The 21,482-nt window shown below is 35.8% G+C and overlaps 1 protein-coding gene across 4 annotated transcripts in view; it reads left to right on the top strand.

Annotated features, from left to right (window-relative positions):
- rptor (regulatory associated protein of MTOR, complex 1) overlaps positions 1–21,482 on the top strand; it is a 214,629-nt gene that overhangs the window by 30,371 nt on the left and 162,776 nt on the right. For all 4 annotated transcript variants that reach the window (XM_015375832.1, XM_015375830.1, XM_015375831.1 and 1 more), the window contains exon 4: positions 2,180–2,262. In XM_015375832.1, the coding sequence (XP_015231318.1) occupies positions 2,180–2,262 (83 nt within the window). The remainder of the gene's footprint in view (positions 1–2,179; positions 2,263–21,482) is intronic.

The following is a 21,482-nucleotide window of genomic DNA, read 5'->3' as shown; positions in this document are numbered from 1 at the left end:
TGCCATCTTTGCTCTTTCGGAGTATTAAGTTGACCTGAGTGGGCGTTGGTTCGGTATCTCTTAGTTAAGATGATATCCGCAACCCACACTCTCACCAAATTGGTGCGCCCAGGCTAGCTGCTGGGGTCACTTTAGAGATGCTTCCTCACTTTTGAGTCCAACAAACTGGTCAACTAAAAAGCCGTTTAGATCTTCTTTTTTTTTTACCTCAGTCTGAGACATTTCCAACCCTTAATATCAATGGGTTTTGTTGAACGTTTTAAAGTAAACCAACAAAACCAAATACATAATTGTGAAGTAAAAATTAAATGATGCAATTTTATTTACCTCCATGAAAAGGGTGAAAAAACATTTGCATTCACCGCTTTGTCTCTGAAAGAGCTAAATATAATCTCACACAGCCAACTTCCTTCCTAAGTAAGTTGTCTTCTAAATGTGGTCCCGCTGTGTGAATCTGATGTCAGTTCTCTGAAGGCCTCAACGGTGTGTTACAGGACATTAGTGAACAAACAGCATTGAGGAACCAGTCAGGGAGAAAGTTGTGGTGATGTTTAAAATGCAATTTAGAGAGCAGCGTAAGATGTTCAATCCATTACCCAAAGACAGCGGCAAACAGGGCAAGTGCCCCAGTAAAATTGGTTCCAGTTATGCCCCCTGTATTTAAGACAAAATGGTAAATCAGATTTTTATGATCACAAACTGTCACTTCTAGGTCAAATTAAACTATTAGTCATGTTTACAGATTTTGGCTATCAATTATTTCAAGTGTCCCGATTAATATTGAATATTGCTCTGATATAAGCCAAAAAAATAATATACCAGCCTGCATCTAAAATCTCCAATATTGTCATGCTGATAGAAACACTGCTTCTCTTTAAAGTTGCTGCAAACCAATGATTAATACTATACGGGTCAATTGTTCTCATACCTATTTTTGTAAAGTATTGTTCTCCGTTTTAGTAATATCACTTGATCAAGCATTTTCTTACAGTATACGTTATCAAATGAGCAATAAAAGCATGTATGATTCATACAAATATTGTATCGGGACAAATATCGGTATTGGTCAATTCTCGTGGCTGCAATATTTGTATCTTATCAGAAATAAAAAAGTTAAATCTGGATGGCCTGGTAATAAGCTTCATATGAGGATAGAATCACAGTTTTTAGACCCCCGGTGCAAGCTGCAGCCTCCGATGCCACAGTCACTACTACTACTCCATCAATTAGTGCCCTGTTATTTATCCCTTTTCATTCCATTTCTTTGTTCTGTCCTCCCATAAACAAACACCAGCCCCACTCTTGCCCCCCTGTTAGTTTTGGTCACGACCTTGGTGTCCTAAATGGTAGTTACGGCCCTGCGCCTGGGTTTCAACAAAGCAGCCATGCGAACGAGAGAGCACAGCTTGTCAAACCGACGCGCAAGCCCAGAAAATCTGACATAAATCACTATCTCACTATCTAACGGAACCGATAGAGGCAACTGCAGTAAATATACATCTTTAAATCCATTTTTTTTTTTTTTTTGGGTCATTGAATAATGTTATATAACGTTATATAAGTTTATTGTATGGCTGCAACTAACGATTATTCTAACAATTATTTTTTTCAATTAATCAAATAATAATTGGATAGCAAAAGATTAAGAAGATTTTTTGTAGAATTAAAACTAAAACTTTTCCACTTCCGGAGTTCCGGGTAGAGCATATTGTCAGAAGAAAAAGTACTTTTTTAAATCTTAAATGCAAAATATTTATAAATGTTTGTACAATTTTGGTATAATCTACGTGGTTTGCTCTGTCAGCTAAAGGAATGTTTTAGTTTCTATAGTCCAGTTAATGATTAATCGATTAATAAATTAGTTAACGATTATTTCAAATATCGATTAATCCAACACATTTTTGTTAGCCCTAGCTGATTTCTAAGGCATATTTTTGAAGATTTTTATTGCTGAATGAACTAATCTAATCTTTCATTTTTCTTCACTTTTTCTGTGCTTTCTTCATAGTTATAGACTTGAGTTGCTGATCTCATAGTGTTTTTAAAAATGATTTCAATATAGAATTGATATCTGCATATGTGATAGTATTGTGCAGCTGGCCTGTGTGTACATGCTTGTATGTGTGTGTGTAAGTAAGAGACTGCATTGTGGTTTGACTGCGTTTGTTTTTCCTGTCAGATCCTCTGTCAATGAGTCCACAGAAAGCCCTGGAGACCATCGGGGCAAACTTGCAGAAGCAGTATGAAAACTGGCAGCCCAGGGTGAGTGGAAAAAGCCTCTTCATTTTACTGGCTGTTAGCCAGAGCTACGTTGGCCACACACACATACTCGTTCTGCTATATCTAGTGAGGACCATGTGTTTGTCTCCGATTGACTTCCAATTATTTTCAGTCATTTTCAACCTTTTCTATGCCCTAACCCTAAACCTATCCATTAAGAATGAATACCTCACCCTAACCCAATTGACGCATTAGCCCTAAACCTAACCGTTAGCAAAATAGCTTTTGAGGACCAGCAAAATGTCCTCACTTTGCAACAACTGGTCCTTAATCTGATGGGGAAATTGGAAAAATTGTCCTCACTCAATGGCTAGACAGCTACACATACACACACAATAATGGTTCATGTTGTTTGAAATATCAAGCTGAATCTCCCTATCTCTCAGTAATGCTAAATCGCAGCACAAAAACTTTTAAACTCTGTCTTGTATTGTCTCTTTTCATCAAGCATGCTCATTATTATTTGGATATTTAATCCTCTCTACCATCTCTCATTAATGTTTAGCTAATTTAAAAGATTTATTAAGGTCTGATATCATCAACAGGCTATTTTTTTTATTTTTTTTTATTTTAGACAAAAGACTATCCATGCAATTTTTGTCAACAAAACTGAATTGATTATTTGTTTATGTATTCATGTTGAGGTCAGACTAATTTCCTCCCATTTGATTAAACCTTTGGTTTGTGAAAGCCCTGTTTTCCCTCTGTGACTGTTTCAAAACAGATTTCAAATACAGTTTAAAGTTGATGCAAATATGGCTTCACAATTAATTGCATCAGGAAAATATTTGCAACGTGTATAAGAAATGTCAAATTTCAAACCACATTTTTGGTCTTTAACAAGAGTATGACACTAACTTTCTTCCTCCAGTGCTTTAGATGGAAGTAAAGGGATTGAACTGGGTTTTTAATCACAAAGAAGGGAGGAGACAGTTGTTGCTAGTGTGCAGCGCCATGGATGGGACTTAAAAATAAACACAACGATGTGGTAAGATGCAACAAGGGAGTCTTGACAAGAGGGCATTTAAGGCCATGAAAACATTACCACCCTAAAGCTAAACATGTTAAAACTTGTAGTAACTGCAGAGGAAAACAGAAATTAAAATAGCAATTTTGGTTAAAAACAAGTTTTTGCAAAGCCACATATAAGCCTAAATCTCAGATTTTGGATTTCAGGTTATTAAGGTTGTGGTGTGTTTCCTGCTCTAGCGTACACGTAGTAAATGTTGGGTGTCAGTGCAGGCTTTCATGAATGAGGCAGTTTTTGGTCCACTGCTGATTCCTTTACACTGCAAGTTCAGTAAAAAGTCTAAAAATGTAAAGAAACCCTGAAACCATTTAAAGTAATAGCTGTATAATATTTAAAACTATAAAATGGTCATACTTAAAACATTAATAGTGCATCTTACAGCCAAACTAATAGTTTTCTACTAATTTCCCTGGTATCAGAGTTCAGTGTCCCTGATGATATTTAAGGCACTCTAAAATATTCCACTAAATGTATATTTTCCATGGAGTAAGATAAGAAAACATTTTCCTATCTGCATTGTATCTTTCCCACCACTATTACTGACTAAAGACAATTTTCAAATGTTTGATTATATCCGATCACAAAACTTTTGTATCATCTTGTTGGGCGTGTTTCTGAAAGCCGTGCGGCTGACCAATAGAAATAAAAATGAAAAATCCAATCAAGAGGGAGGCAGAAATGGAAACACGTGACTGTTTGGTGTGATGGTTCAGAAGAAATACATAAGGTAAGAGGAGGTGGAGGAAGAACGACTCCAGAGATGGAGCCGGGAAAGAAATGTGAGCTCGGGTTCGGTTGAACCGAGAGGTCAGCAGCAAATGGTGGTAGGAGCCCAGGAGGAGGAGGAGGAGTGGGAGGGTGAGAAAGCTGTTCCTGTTTCCAGCCTGAGGATTCAGAGCTCTGCAGAATCACGACGGAGAGCAGATTTCGCCAACACACCTTACATAAAGTGTTCGAGAAAGTAATCAGTTATGCTGTGGTTATTAATCGCTTGTCACAGATGGGTAAATTCTGTAGTGGTAAATAATTGTGCATGAGTCGGGTCGGTAAATATTTTACCTGACAGGAAATTAGCATGCATTGTTTTTGCACATTTCTGTGTACTGCCTGTAGCGTTTATCGGTAACAGCGGCGTTTGCGACGGCTGAGTCGCCCAGAGAGTTTAGTTGCCTGCTCCGCTGTCACAAATCTATGTCTGTTTGCTTCAGCAATCGGAGATTCACCCTCATGGCCAGAAAGCAGAAAGAAAAACAGTCTCCATCCCTGCTGCCCACACACTTTTTTTCCAACTCTTCCTCTCGCTCCTTCTTCCCTCTTTGTTGCTGATCTTTTCTCATCATTATTTATTCCACAACATGAGAATATTTTATTTTGTGTCTTAAGTTGAGAACAAATGTTTTTTTTACTCTTTTATATCTACAGCTTTTTTTTTTGTTTCTTGCTTTATCACACAGTAAAAGTATGTTTTCCTAATTTTTAAGAGATAATTCATACTTTATAAGTAATGATTTGAAAACAAATTATAGCTAATATTCATACTTTTTTATAGTTAAAAATTGTATACCAGTACTTAAGGATTATAGAGACATAATATATAGATTGCCATTGATCAAATGTCATCAGAATTCATTCACTGTTTCAACTAGAGATGCCACAACTGTTTTTTTTGTTTTTCAAACTTACCAAAACATATTTTTATAACGATTTCAATGAGGACTTTGACATGAAGTGTTGGAAGAAGAAGAGCATCTATTTAAGGGAGCATTCATGATGAAATGGGGTCTAACCAGTTAATATTTAACTTTTTGTTACATTTTTATTGGTCTGTTGACCAATAATGATACTGGAGGTAGAAATGGGTTGGCTGTAGGGGTTCTGAAGGCAATATTTTTATAAGATATCTACCTATATAGATAGATGGATGGATAAATGGATAGATATACTCAGAGTTCCCATTGCATAAATGTGATGTCAGAACTATAAAGCGGAGGATGACTATTTCAGGTTTTCATCCCTTTTTCACTGATCCATATCTCATGGTATAGGTGAGGGTCAGATCATAGACAAGTTGGTAAATCAAAATTTGTCTCTTAAGTCAGCTTTCTTTATCACCATAGGCCTCAACCAAAACATTCTCCCTGCCCCCATCCATCCGTCCGTCCGTCCGTCCGTCCGTCCGTCCGTCCGTCCGTCCGTCCGTCCGTCCGTCCGTCCGTCCGTCCATCCATCCATCCATCCATCCATCCATCCATCCATCCATCCACTCTAGCTGGACTTCATTCATTCAGTTTTATTACCTTTGCCTTTATTTTTACTTTATTATAGCTGAAACTGCTCCTTATAATGTTAAAAAAGCATTTGCAGTGTCTTAGCTTTCAGGTTATCTCACCATTTCTTTTGTATTCTTCTTCAAACTGCCTCGGCTGCTTTCTCATTCTCTTTAAAGCCTTACTTGTTCACTTTCATATTATCAGTGTCTGTCATCACCCTTTTTTCTGTCTCAGTGCTCTGTTATTTGTTTTGGGAATCCTGTTTGAAACTCTTTCCTCCACACTTGTTGGTTGTTATCTCTTAAGATGAAATGCGACAAGCTTGTCTTGTCAAATTGCCGTCTCAAAGCCAACACTGTGTGGCTAAATTGCTGAACATGTTGCAGCTGCCAAGCAGGTTTAATCCGAGTTATTTTTTTCTGTATTTATGGGGTGGCTGTATTCAGCTCTCCTGCTTGGCTGCAGTCTGAAAGCCCCTGCTGTCTTCTCAGCTAACGGCCTCTGCATTATGTATCATTGAGCTGGGCCTCAAACGGTTGGCCTCTGCATGCATCTGAGCATTTTTTTCCATCATCCACAGAAACACCATATTGAGATGCTGAGATCTGGTGTAAAATTTCAGTGTGGCTTATGATGATGCAATAAAGCCGATACTGTGTTTATTGTAAAAACACAGTATTTAATTATTATCATGGCTTTGCTTATTGGATGGGATGCACTTTATGTGTATTTTAAATTATCATATGTTCCTGTTAACAAGGCAGTTTATAACGTAAAAATATATCACTGACATGTCATCAATTTCATTATAACTGTGTAACTTTCCTTCTTCAAATCTCTTCAATAAAACAGTGATATGTCTATAATAAATGAAATAGGATCTGGATAGATCACCAGCAGCTATCCAGATCCTATTTCATTATAATTCATAATCATCATTTCAATTTATAATTCTTATTAATTCATTTAAAATTGTATCATGATAGACTTTGTAATGTGGGCAACAGGGATGGGTGATGAGGCTCAAAAATCTATTCTCAGATTTCCATTTATTAAAACTTCATATACAAAAGAATTTAATTAATTGATAAAAACCAATAAATTGCCCAGCCCTAGTGGTCCAACACTGTATCATCATCTAAAAAAAAAAAGATTCAGATTCTCCTTGAAGCCCTGTCGGCCTCAGTAGATGGCCGCTCACACTGAGCCTGGTTCTGCTGGAGGTTTCTTCCTGTTAAGAGGGAGTTTTCCTCTCCACTGTCACTACAAGCATGCTTAGTGTGAGGGACTGCATTCGAGTCAATGGGTCGATCCAATCAACTGGTTTTCCTTAGATAGAAAACTTTAAATCAATTTGACTTTATGATCTGGTGAACTGTAAAGTGCCTTGAGATGACGTGCATTGTGAATTGGTGCTATATGAATATACTGAATTGAACTGAATTCAGCATCATGTGTGCTAGGAAGTTTACTTGTCCTGGCCATGGGGGTGAACACAGGGAGGATCCATCACACTCACCCTATGATGGGGATGGAGTCTTGAGGAGAACTAACAGTTTCCCTTCTGTGAACTCACTTTTATGCTAAAATGCTAGCAATATCCCATTATTCAGTAGCTGCAAGTTAGAAACATGTTCAGCTGTCATCTGGAACATGTGAAACACGCTGATATGCGTTGGAAATAAGTTTGTGATAAGTTACGCATAAGTTATGCACAAGTTACTAATACGTTTTGGATAAGCTGGACACCAAGACTTATGAGTAACTTAGACTTAACGTATCTCAAGATCAGATAACTTACCTGAAACTTGTGCCCCACATATGAGCATATGCATACTTCAGCTTGCTCATGACTTATACAAAACATACCCATAACGTATTAAACGTAAGCCAGCATTTTTGTCAGATTTTTCATACGTCATACCGCATACGCTGTCTAAATTATCACGTTATCTGTTGGGCTCCTTTTGGCATCAAGACAATTATTCTTATTGCCACAATGCCAGACAGGACACTGTTAAAAAAAATAAATAAAAAATAAATAAATAAATTGTCACGGTTTGACAGGGCTTAAGGGTCCTGATAAGCTGTTGCAATTGCTAATAATTTATTATAAAATTAGCCACCTCTAGATTCGTTACTGTCCATGTGGTCTGAATACCATAGATTATAGATTAGATTATAGATGGTTGGAATATATTAAAAAAAGAAAAATGTTCTTTATGTCTCTCCAAACAGTTAATTGTAGACACTGTTGTTATAGATGTTTCTTGATGGGTTTTCTCCTCCATCACATAGCTATACACAAACAGCCTCTCGCCAGTTTCTTAAGTCTCCATTGGAACCTTTCGTTTCCTGTACTCTGAAAATGTTATCGGGTGTGTCATGATTATTTTTACCCCCTAACTATGTATTTATCTTACTTACGCATTTGGGTTGACTTAAAGCTGCTGGGACAGGAGGGGACAACACAGGAGGCCAGGATATGACTCAGACCATATATTATACTCCCACCATTCATTCAGCAGTTTTTTTTTTTTTTTGTTTCATCTTTCGTTTTTTTATGAGATAAAACAGCGTTTTTCTCACTGGATTATCAGTCCAACAAGCAGAGTGTGGGCACGGGGACAATGGTGTGTTTAAGGGTAACAGAGCAAATTGGAGGCGGGTGCAATCAGCAGCACTCTTTGAGGATTTCAGAGATGGCTTGAAAAAAACCACTCATCCCTGAACTCATTTTCCTTTCCAAGGGAGTGATCCGAGTCACTTTGCTCCCTGTCTCTGTTTTTTTTTCCCTTTTCTTTAATGATTCAGATTCCATGCCTTTTTTTTGTTCTTTGTAATTTACAGTGTTATTCCTAGCCAAGCATAACAGAAATGCTAAATTAAAAGTTTTTCTTAATTCAAAACTTCCTCCAATATCAACTATCACTAAGGTGATACCCTATGGCATATTCTACAGCCATGCATGATGATGTAATGTGGAAGACGGCGTATGATATTACGCTTTGCAGTGCTTGGTTGATTCACTTTAAACCAAAAGGAAAAACGGCAAATTTGCATTTCCAGCTTTCGAACTTTTAAAAGTTTGCTTAAAATTCTCATTTCCATTGGCTGGAAACACAGCTCTTGTGACTGAGGCAGACCACACTTATGCTTTTTGCTCATCAACATGACAAGTTTTAGTATTTTTCAAAAATGTAGGTAATCACCTCCTTAGATCAGTTTAGTATACAAACTCTGTAAAAAGTAGATAAATCATTTCTCATAATCCATTTCATATGTATGTAGTGTTTACTCTGTGTGTTTTGGTCAAATAAGCATTAGTAAGTGTAATGTGTTGCAGCAGCAGCTAAAGTAAAAGACCTTGAACCTCCTGGAATAATTTCAGCAGAAACTTGTGAGCCTGGGTATTGATGCCAACTTTACCCGAACAAATATAAATTAAATCAACTAAAAATCCTCAGAATAAGTTCTGTAAGTTGACCTCAACCCTCCCTCTTTTGGACCCACTGAGCTGTATGATATTAGGTGGGTTGTGAGAAAATTACGATTGCCTGCTTAGAGCAGAGGATTGATCGTGACCGGTCATCTGATTTGTTAATTTTACTCTTTCCCATTAGGATCTGTGCGAGAACTGAGAGTTACATTTAGCCCTGAGTAGCATGGCCAATTCTTTTTGCATATTGAGCTGTTTGTCATGAAGCCTGACATTGATGCAATGTACAACCAAATTGCGTACAACAAATTTGCTGCCAAATACCCAAATGTGCTGAGGGGCTCTTGTTCTTTTAATGGCACCTAAAACCATCAGTTAAAGCTTTGCTCTAGAGCTGCTTCACTGAAAGATCGAGCTTCTCTGTTTTATTTGGCCGTCTCATTATCCTTTTCCCATTAGTGCTGAGTGATAAGGTAACATTTGGACAGATTCATTGGGTCAGCTCCTCTTTCACCCTGACTTCTCTGTTGTTGTTAGTATAGGTCTATATAAATATTCAACATCCTCCATCCACCCTTAGCAAATGGCTTGTTTTACCCCGTCTTTCCTTGTCTTTTTCCCATTTTGGTCTTCAGTCATGTGCAGAGCAATTCTGTTTTAAGATCCATCTCTCATTGGTCTTTAAAAGGGCTTATTATTTTGTAATGTTTTAGCAGTATTACAGTATCATTGGAAATATAAAGAGTTCTTATGTAAAAAACACAAAGGCTGTTTGAGCCAATATTATTTTAGATGTCATTAAGTTGAAATGAAACTCTAATCAAATGGTAATCTGGGAGGATTTTATTGACAGGCTGCAGGTGCTTTAATGATGATATAAACTTAAAATTTTGTAATTTTGTAATTTCCTGAACACTGTGCTAAAATAAAATGAATATTTTCTCATCAACATGAGCTTAATATTGATTTTATTCGCTTCTCCAAATCTGTGAGCTCTAAAGACAAATGTGTCCAACATTTCTAGTAAAACTTGAGGTCAGGGTCACCTAGATCTTATAACCAGTCGAAGGGAAGTAGATTTTTTTTTGGGTTACATGGAATTGTAAAAGTTAATTGAATGAAGTCATACAGAGATGAATTTTTTCAGTCAAATGTTATAAATATATTGTAATCAACCAAAAAAAAAAAAAAATACCCAAAACAACAAAAATGTGATCAGCCGTTGCGGACAAGTATGACCCTCTCATAAAAAACTGATGGATCGCTTTTTTAATTGACTTTTTTTCGATATTTCTTAAATATAAAATATTTTTCAATAAAATTGTTGAAACTGTTGTTTTACCATAGAAATATAATTGCTACGCATAGATGTAGAAATATTTAAATGAACAGAATTTAGGGGAAAAAAATGAAAATTTTCCCTTTAGGCAGTAACTGTTAATTGTCTCTTATGAGTAACACTTATAAACACAGTTTTGAATATATATATATAAAAAAAAAAAAATAGTTTTTTAACTTCTATAAAATGGACTAACTGTTTTTTTACTGGAAAGAGACCTTCTACAGGATGTCATTCCATTCAGCTCTCCAGAGCTCAGGGTAATCCTTGAACCATTCCCTTGTCCATGTTTTCCTGAAGACAATATTTTTTTGCAAACATAATTTATAATTAGTTGTCTCCACCAACTAAAATAATTATGATAAAACATTATTCAAAGAACCACATAAAAGAATAAACACCATCAGTTCAGAATTAACATTCAGCTTTTCCATCTTTATCTCCACTTCATCTTCAAAGCCTGCTGGAATATAATTATGGAGTAATTAGTCTTGTCTAGTTTTTATTTTTCTTAGTTTGAAAAAGTTCTCCATTATTTTTGGGCATTTAATTCCATTAATGGAAAAGGCTTTGTAATTGCTTCTATTATTTTGTTTAATTGTACATAAAAAAATCAAACTTATTACAATTCTTCAATTTTTTGGTAGTCTTTTTTTTTTTTTTACCGTTTTAAAGGAAGTACCAATGAAAAAGCTTTACTCTGCAAATCATGTTCACTTATACACCCATGTTCAGTATATGAGCAAAGTAATTTGCACCAAGCAAAACACGTTTTTGATGCATAATATCACTAATAAATCCAACGCTTGAAGTTGATAAAAAAAAAAAAAAAAAAAATGCAATTTTTTTGTCGAAATGCATTTGCTCAATTTGTTCAACTGCTCTGTTCGTTTTTCATGTTTTGAAGCTCACTCTACGGTCTGGTTATCAATTCATTAATTTAAATAAAATAATGCCAAACTTTTTGATCAGAAATGTAGAACAGAACTAGAGAAAATCGGAACAGAATTGTTTAATCTTAATATATTTCAACACTGGATTTATTCTTTATTTATATTGTCGGCCCACAATCTTTTTTTTAATCATTAATTAAGTTGTTTATAATCAACTACATATTTAAATAAAGTGAAAACAAAAGCCTTCTTAACTTTTTCAGCTAATTTTGAATTAGAAAAATCCCATAGTCTATTATTTTTCTTCAAAAATATAACTCCACGACTTTTGTCATATAAAGTTAATGTTTATTGTCAGTTTGGTAAAGCAGACCAGAATTATGGAAATGTTACCAAGGCATGATTCACCATACTAGGCAATGAGAACCAGAGTGTGGTTACTCTGGAGTGGAGTTGTTGTTTTGCCTCTATATATCAGTATTCAACTTTTTTATAATGCTGAAAACAAAACAACATACCGGTAATATGACAAAGGCAGCAACACTAGATGCATACCAAAATTGTCATATCACACAGTTTTGAGACTTGGTTTTCCCCAGAACTTTAATTTCTTTTTCATTATTCATGTAATTTTCACTAAGGTCATAATTCTTTGTTTCGCTTTGACTGCCTAATTATGTAATTAAAGAAACCAATGAATACGTATATTGTAGCGAAATAACCAATCATTGGTCCTTAGAGGTCGCTATACATCCACCCCTCTATTGTAGAAAATTATGTGAAGCAAAAAGTAAATCTTTGGTATGCAAGTTTAAATATGACAAATCTAATGTTTAATACTTAAAACAAATGTCTGAATATAGCCCCTGCTATTTGCCAGTTGTATTACCATTTGCCATTTTGTGCGTTCAGCATTGACATTTGCTGACTCATTTTACTTGCCTTAAATTGAGCTTCACCCTTTGACTTTGTATCCCTTTCTCTAATTTGACATGTTGAGATGAAGCAAAAGTGAATAAAAATATGAATGAACTTGAAGAAGGTAACAGGTTGGGAATTTTGCCGTTATCATGCTCATTAATGAGGGGTCTTCAGCTATGTCAATACAAGTAAAAAATGGCACAAAGGAAGTTCAACCTACAAACTGAGAGACGTTGATACTAGGGATGCCATAATCTGGCATTGTAATGGCTCCTACATCTGCTGAACATGGCCCCATTTAAAAAAATAAATGTTTTTTCTGTTGTCAAAGCACATATCAATCATGCTCATGGTGGTTTCAAACGGATGCATTGGTGTTAAGAAACACCAATGCGTGAAAGTGCAAAATTTCCAGCACCCCTTGAACTTTTATTTTTCTTGCTTCTTTGTGTGAAAATTGGCCATGTGTAGCTTTTTATAAACAATTCTGTTTCTATAGCTGGTAAAAAAGTTCTCACTCCTTTAATCTTTGTACTTGAATAATAACTATGTTCAGAACAGATTGAGGGTTTTATGTTTTAATTTATTGAATGCTTTGTTAATAAAATAACAGGAAAATGACCTCAAACAAACAATGTCAAATAGGAAACAAATTGTTGTCCTGCCAATGGTCTAAACTGATTAATTGGTTGTGCCCACTATATATGAGTTAAATTCTGAATTACAGTAAGGGAAGTGGTCAAAAATGAACTGATAAGCATTTGGCTTTTAAATCTTGCCTGGTTAAAAAGTATCACTACCTATATGTTTTAATTGGAGGAGAACAAGGGGATTTGTTTATAGATATGGCCAGACTGACTTCATCCACACCAAGTTTATAAAGGTTGTCACACTTTCTCCATGTGCAGTAAATAAAAAAACGTTCTACATATGGGGAAAGAGAGAGAGGAGAGACGATGAGCAGAGAAATAGCTGTTCATTACTGCCAGTTCAGGAGAAGTGTTGGTTTAATGAAGACGGATAGTGCTTCTAGCTGTCAACACTACAAGTCTATCTCTATATTAAGCAGTCCTACCATTAGGAACCTCTTCTCCATGTTAGGAGATTGATCTGGAGCATTTACTGACTTGGTCAACTCTCTAATTAGGCAGCAGTTTGACACAGAGTCCTTTTTTTCCATCCGCTCTCCCACTACGATCAGCCTGACCTTGTCTTTTTAGACAGGATAGGAGAAAACTTTCTTTATCTGCTGCAAAAAAAAAAACCCTAAGGTATCCAGAAAAGCTTCAAATAGCCCTTCTGACTATTCAGTAAGAATAAGATGGATCCTATTTCCCCTCTGCAAGGAAGTACAGGATTAAAAAATACTTCCAGAGGCTCATTACCTTTCATCTGAATGCTAGATGTTTTTTCATATCATCTAGGAATGTAAAAATGTAATTCAAATGAACAGTCTGTTTTTTATTCTATATAGAGCCAGATTGCTGATGAAGGTTCTCAGTCATCCAGGTCATAGTCATAGAGCCAGATTGTTTCAGGCAATAGATCAACATTTCTTTGTGTGATTAAAGGTCAGGTTTCAGTCGCTGATGGCAATGAATGAAAATATACCATATTGCTGTGCAGGGACCTTGTCCTAAAGGAAAATTTAAAGGTGAAAAAGACTTCCCAGTCATTTTGGGCATATAAAACAAATAGTCATTGCTATTCAGAGTTAAGTTATTCGTATTATTTTGGTTTCAGTGTGCTGACTGCATTTTGACTTCCAGCACAACTGGTGTGAAGCAGAGGAAGTAAAAAATAAGGCAGAGGTTGGAATTGGGTCAGGTAACATTGCAAAAATAAATCTAGATGTTTCTTTTTAAACATATATTATGATTTTATCACAGCATTTGCTTTTATTATGTTTGTCAAAATGTCTTACTTGTATACTCTCAAGATGGAAATGACTCCCAGCCACAAAAGATCATTTTAACCCAAACAGATAATGCCTCTACAGCTCACTTTGCTACTTTTAACTTATCTCATTAAAGAGGATCATAAAATGAATGTGTCTGCACACGTGCAGAGATAAACAATGGAGCAAGTTTGCCTCATAGACAGTATCTGTCTATACTTTTGCACTTTGGTAACAGGTTCTAATCTGTTTTAATCTCCTCTCCCACCAATCACTGAAGTTAAACACATTTATGCATAAATGTGCATTAATGTGTTGCTATGCAAAAGAATATTTCAGAAGGATATAACTTCATCCCTTCACTCATTTCTAACTTTAACTAATCCTCAACTTAAACAAGCTTGATATGATTAGGGTTTAAATCTTAAATCTCCTTAGGGTGGATCAATAATTTTTATTTGAAATATAATTTAATTACCTGTTTGGTGAAGCCTTTAGATGATAATTAAAAGGGTGATTAAGGTACTGACAGGGTCAGCAACAACATTATTGAAATGTATTGTTTCAGCTCTAAAATAAAGCTGGAAAGATTCATGTTATTTCCTAATTTTAACAAGTCTCAATGTAATCTGCTGCTGCTGCCGGCCCTCTGCTTCATTGTTACAATTGTTGTGCACACAGAGAGGGTTAAATATTGGTCATTTCAGCTGTGCTTGCCTCTCTATCGTATCAAATCAGCCTTCTGCTCAATGGATGCCCTCATGTTTTCAGAGCACTCTCGGTAAACGTGAGAGATGGTTATTTGTGAAGCCACTAGATAAACGTTCATAAATTATCAAACCACCCTTTCTGCTGATCTTATTCAGCTTGTCAAGACCTCTAAATGCATTGCATTGCCGACATGTGACTGGCTGACTCGGCATTTGTACAAACAATCAATAGGGCTCCACTTTCCCCCATTGTTTTTTGCAGGTTTATTGTTATTTTTTATATTTATGCTGTTTCAGAATCTGTTCAAGTGATGAGTTTTAGGCACAATTTATTCTTGATATATTCTTATATTCTATTGATATATTTAAATTAACCTTAATGATCAAACAGGATTTGCTTTGTTTGTTTGTTACTAAATAACCAGACATTTCCATCTTTTGAGCTTTTAGCTAATACAGTCTTGCCTCTTCCTCTCCTCCTGATAAAGGGATAGTCATCCATCCAGATGATCAGCTTTCTCTTTCAGGATGTTGAAGGGTTATGGTTTTTTTTCTCTTTCCTACATTCTCATCCTCCACCCTTTAATTTTCCTTTCCGGCCTCTGGTTTGCTCTTACGCCTCTCAGCTTTCTCCTTCTTCCTGTCCTGTCTATTGTTTGACCTATTATTCTTGCTGCCTCCCAAATGTTTGCACTCTTTTCACCTCTTGAAGCAATACAGAACATAAATGAATCGGTACCGTTTGATCCCTGAAACATCTCCCGGCACTTGTACCCTTGAAGATCAGACAGTCTTGCATAAAACATTTTAATATTTTATTATCTGACAAGGTTATCTTGGAGCCATCTTATTAGAATTATATGTTTATTTGACATGTTTTATATCTCTTTGAAGTTTTTAACTTTTCTGGATATTTCTTTTTGAACTGTATCTGACTAGTTTTTTTTTTCGTTTTCTTTAGATTTTTAGATTAATATAGATAATTCAACAATTATAATGATTCAAATTCTGGCCTCCTTAAAGTAATAGTTTGAGTATAGATTATTGTAAAAAATCACGAGCTGTATTGCACTAAACACATTCCTTTTCTATGGTATCAAACTTGATCTGGAAAATTAGGATGGACTTTTTTCTCTGTAATGCTATTACTTGCATCATTCTCACAGCTTTACTGATGACCAGATGTGGGTAGAGTACCCAAAATCTGTACTCGACTAAGAGTGGCAGTACTTGAGTTTTTTTTTTTTTAACTGAAGTAAAAGTAAAAAATGTATTTAGTGATATATTGTGATATTCGGCTGCCCGATATAATATCGATCTTCAGTTTCCAGTATCAATAAAAAAAATATCTAAAATTTTTTACCTAAAACAATGAGGGGGAAAAATGGGCTTCCTCTGAACCGTCACTCTGGCAGATAGAACTGTGAAGCCCTTTTACTATGCGGCGCAGCGCTATATCTCAAGTCGAGGCAGTCACAATAGGAAACGTAGACTCACTCAAACCCCAAACAACATGAATACCAAAATAATAACTAAATGATCAATATCTGCAGATAAATATATGCAGTACTTGCTTTTTTATCTATTCATTTAATTTTGATAGCTGGGAAAAATATTGTAATAGATATGCAATAGTGATATTGCAATATTGTGATATCGTATTGTCACCCAAGTACCGTGGCACGTACCGTATCACAATACCCATGGCAATACTTACCCCTAGTTATACCTTGAACCTACTCTTGTATGACTACTTTCCAAAAGAGACACAATAAACCCTCAAGTCCGTTGACGCATGCAAATATAGCAGATACATAATACTACTACAGTAGCTTGGTACTATGTCAGTTCTAATTAACATTGCAGGAAGGCTTAACTGTCTGTTAAGAGTTTGAAATCGTAAAGAGGGCATCTTGTTTCTTCCACTCTATGCCTATGTACTCTTTTCTATGGGTTTAACACATAGCATCCCAAAAATGCATCAAAGCTTGCAGTCTTAGTCTGACAAAATACTTCAGGGGTAAAATACATTTGCAAGGCACTCAGTGTATGTTGAATTGATTTTAATCTCCATTACAAGTGTAACTCTTGCAGTGCAGATCCCTTCTGCGGGGTGCTGAAGATATGCATAACCTGTGAACAGGAAGGTCTTACCTGACATCCACCAGCTTGGCTCTCTGTTTTTCCTTTAATCCTTCACATCTAATCGCCTAGTAGAAAAAAAATACAACAGCTACGTGTTATTGATTCCTCTTTATGTTAACTTTTACTACAGCCTTGTGGAGTGTTTGGACATCTGTAAAACTTCAACGCTTTTTTTTTTTGACATAATCTTGTACAATGACGAAGCAAAATATGCTGAAATGCTCTTTTGCTTCTTCTCCTTTTCTAATGCAGGAAATGATCCTTGGCTATATCTTCATCCTTCATTTAGCAAGCTCTCTGCTTTCAGAAATGTTTTGAATAATGCTACCCTTGTCTAGGCTTTTATCTGGTAATAATTGCTTTCATCTCAGTTGAGATGAGTGACTTAGATACATCTGATCTGATGCACATCTCTTTTCTTTTTTCTCCTTTAAGGTTTCTCTTTATATAACAAGTTTTTTTTAAATCAAACCAATGTTACACACATTATTTATTTGTATGATGCAGGTGGCTGAAAATCACCAGTGTTATACCAAAGAACATCAAGTTCAACCTACAATCATGAATAAATGCCCCCAGGGGTTCAAAGGCATTGGCTCTATTTTGCCTTAGGAGGTATTGACACAGTGAGTCTGTGTGTTAGCGTAGTAGGGACCACAGCTATTGCCACAAATTCAATTTAGCTTAAGTGTTTAATGTCAATTCATAAAAGATGCTGTCAAGGCACTTTAAAACATTAATTGAATTTCAATCATATAGTCAGATTAAAAATTTATTCCATACATTTCAATTTAAACCAGGTTATCAAACAGTAGAAGGAAGTACAGTTTATCTTTTAAACTGGTAAAAAGTTTTCTATCTAAAGTAACCACATGGACTGCAAGGAGTTACCTCTGCAGCAATCATACTTCCAGCTTGTAACTACAGTGGAAAGTGTCTGTTGATTTTGCAGCAATCCCTCAATATGCCTATAGATGCAGCTGAAAGAAAACTGGCCTTTAAAGTAGGAAAGGTGAATGACTATTTATTAAAAGATTCCCCTACTGAATGTTAACAGTAGGTTTAAGCTGGAGAAGATTCATTACTACAGTTTATCAAAACCTGCTGCTGAGAATATTTTGACCTTGAATTTGTTAAATAATGAGGACAGAGAGGGAGACACTCTCTGTGCTCTGTACCTACTTGTATGGGTTTTTGTATTTTGTCAGAATCCATATCCCTTCTGAGTTTCCAATTATAGGATTGCAACATATAATTTTAGAGGTGTTCTACGATAAACAAGAACATTTTTTTGTTGCTCTCACAGCCTGGGAAAACAGGCTGTTTTGGGGTTCTCACTGATTTATCTTGACACAGTGACTGGGCAGGACGTTTGCGCGATTGGTCAGCATTTTTATAGGTGTTAAGTAGGAAATGCAGATTTAAGATTTTCCCCTTTTGTTTTCAGGTGGGAAATGCCCCCCTTATTTTAGGTGCTGAAGTCTTTATAGTGATTGGTTATGTCATGGATAGTTGTGATGGTTGGCTTCCAAAGTAGTTAGAAAATATGACTTCCCCTCCTCATCAATTGGAAAAATGCCCTTGTGCTGCTTTTGTGTTTTTAATTTGCGGTAGTGTCTTGAGATATAGTCTTTAGATGAGTTTGGGAACTGAGGCTCTTGCCAAGTGTGGGTACGCTGAGGGAAGTCAAACATGTCCTTTCCACCAACAGAGCAAGAACAATTCTGGTTTTCTGTTGAGTATGCACCAAGGTTTATGATCCTCATTTAAAGAGATTACTATTATACCTATTATACCTTAATTAGCAGACAGGGTTCAGTTTCTTCTGGAAAAGTCGAAGAATCTTGAAGAAAGGCTTTTCCCCCCACCAATTCCTTTTGCAGAAACTGGAGAAAAGTCCTGGTAATTGATCTTATTTTGGAGAACTGGAATAGTTCCATTAAAATGTCAACTAACTATTGCTGCCAGGCTACATAAGTAAAAATCTGTAGGACAATTCTCACAGTGACACAAATTAAAAATTTATTTAAGCGTATATAATACAAATCTAGATGAATGAACAACTATTGGTCACAAAACTTGAAAAGTAACTACCATGTTGAAACACTGCATTTACACATACAGAACAGCAGCAACAAAGCAGCAAAGTACAGTTTAGTAGTAAAGCTCATTCTTGCCTCGTAGCATTTGGAAACAGAGTGCAAGTTTTGAAGCCTTTGCCACACTAAGACGATTCCTCAACTTGTTCCTCAATGTGTTACTAATAGCCTTTAAATGGTAGGAAAAATGCTTTCTTGGATACTCAGATTACACCAGCTGGCTTTCTTTTTCTTCAATTTCTTCTTCTAGTCATGCCCCCAAAGCAGCATGGTTTATAGATATTGAATCACACATCAAGGTTATTACTGGATTTGGGCCTGCTTAAGGCAAAATATTCACCAAAAGAAACAAAAGTTTCCAGTAAATTCGACCTTTTCAGTTTCTTCCAGAAAAACTGGCTACTTCCGGCCAGAATAATAGCATGGAAAAATCCTGGAGAAAAGAAAAAAGGCCTTGTTAGTAAAAGGATTTATTAAAGTATTAATTTAATCAGAATTAGGGCTGAAAAAATTTGCGATTAATTGATTATTAAAATAATTGTCAACTGATTTAGTAATTGATCAGTCGGTAACTGGAGTTTACAGACTCTAAAACATGCCTTAAGCTGACAGAGGAACCCACCCTTAAAAGCAATTATACCCCCCAAAAAAGTAAACATTTTGCATTTTAGATTAAATCTTTTTTGGGTATCAATATGCTCTATTCATCACTCCTGAAGTGGAAAAGGTTTAGAACCTTTGGCTATCTGATTTTTAATCAGTTCATTAAAAAAAAATAATTGACAGATTAATCAATTTCCCAAATAATTGTGGGTTGCAGCCCTAATCAGAATACTATTTCCAGTCAGAAGAATCAAGATACTAAAATTAAAAGATTTGTTTAAACCTAAACTTGCCATCTCTAGCAGTAATTTGGCATAACTGTAATAGTATTGTCAGTCTAATGTTGTTGTTCTAAAGATAAATATCATGATTCACATCATGAAAGTCTGTTCCCCCCCCTCAACATTTGCCAAGATTACTTATAACAACATTACATTGTTCAAAGAAGTCTCCAACCTCCCTTTACAATGAATTACTACAATTCTGGTGTTTATTATGTCTGCAAGAAAAGCTTAGATCAAACTTTGCAAACAAGGTAGCTTTAATTTACTCATAATTAGATGTTTCTTTTAGAAATTGACTGCTGCTTCGATATCAGTTTAACTTTGTTAAAGAGGGCAGATTCTTTATGCACCACAGCCCAAATGGCCACAATATATCCTTGGCTTGTTTGATCAATACTAATAAGTCTTCCCTATACATGCTGTTGCTGTGGGGAAAGATTTAGTCACAGGACTAATTATTTCCAAACAAAACAAATTGCCAAATTTATAATTACAACAACTTGGAGATCTGTTTAATTATTCATCATTGGTCACCTCTGCGTGTACTATCTGATGCATATCTGATGCAGAGAACTGCTGAATCTGTTCTTGATCTAATGGACAGGTTTTAGTAAATTTTAAATTTGACCCTCAGTAGAGGCACACGTTGTCCCGACATCACACAGAGTCTAAATCAGCACCATTCCCCAAGCTCTATCTCTGGGCTAATGGTTTGTGGCACTCCTGCCTGCTTCAGTCCCTCCTCAATCACCAAGTTGTGCAAGTGGCCCTGCAGGTGGCTGGAAATGAGGGCAGCAGTTGATTAGATCAGAGGATAGCAATATAATAGGCACCTGGCTGTTCTGGATAAGAATCATGGCTCAGATACACCTGCAGAACCACAGATCAGTTTGACTGCTGCTAAAGTGTCCTGAAGGTAGTTAAGGTCAGCTTTTTATTGAAATATTTCCATACTTTATTCATAATTTCATCCACATTAAAAGGCTATATTGAGTCCAAGTTGTGGTTTTTCCTAATATGACAAAATATTTCATAAGAGTCCAAACATACTTAAATATTCTTTTCATGTTCTGAACAGCAGGCCCCCCCTAAATACTGTTTTGCGACAAAGCTGGAGTATTCTGGTGAACGCTTTCTGAAGCTGGCCATGCTGTTCGTAGACATCATGAAGATCCAATTGTTCAACAACTCTAAAGACGATTAAGGAGCGTAATGCTTCAAAACATGTAATGTAAAACGTCTTAAAGCCCCTTTAGATGTATACACCATAGACTTTGTATGTAAACCAGGTGCCCTTAACCCATTTAGGCCTAAAACGCCTGGAAAAAACACCTTAAAAACCTATGGCCGATTTTAAAAAATACCCCTAAAACCTGAAGTTTTTCTGTAAATTCAGCAACTGTGTCAACGCCTAGTAAATTATTGATATCTCAGCTTCTGTAGCAGATAGAACTCAAAATATATTTTATCTTTGTAATTCTTCCAAAAAAAAAAAAGTGAAAAGCAGTAAAAAAAAAAAAAAAAAAAAATTCAACCTTTTATTTTTTCCATATGTGATCATGTCTTCATTGA

This window comes from Cyprinodon variegatus, unplaced genomic scaffold (assembly GCF_000732505.1).
Source record: "Cyprinodon variegatus isolate N-32 unplaced genomic scaffold, C_variegatus-1.0 Scaffold126, whole genome shotgun sequence".
NCBI classification, from domain to species: domain Eukaryota; kingdom Metazoa; phylum Chordata; class Actinopteri; order Cyprinodontiformes; family Cyprinodontidae; genus Cyprinodon; species Cyprinodon variegatus.
This window is presented reverse-complemented; position numbering and strand designations above follow the sequence as displayed.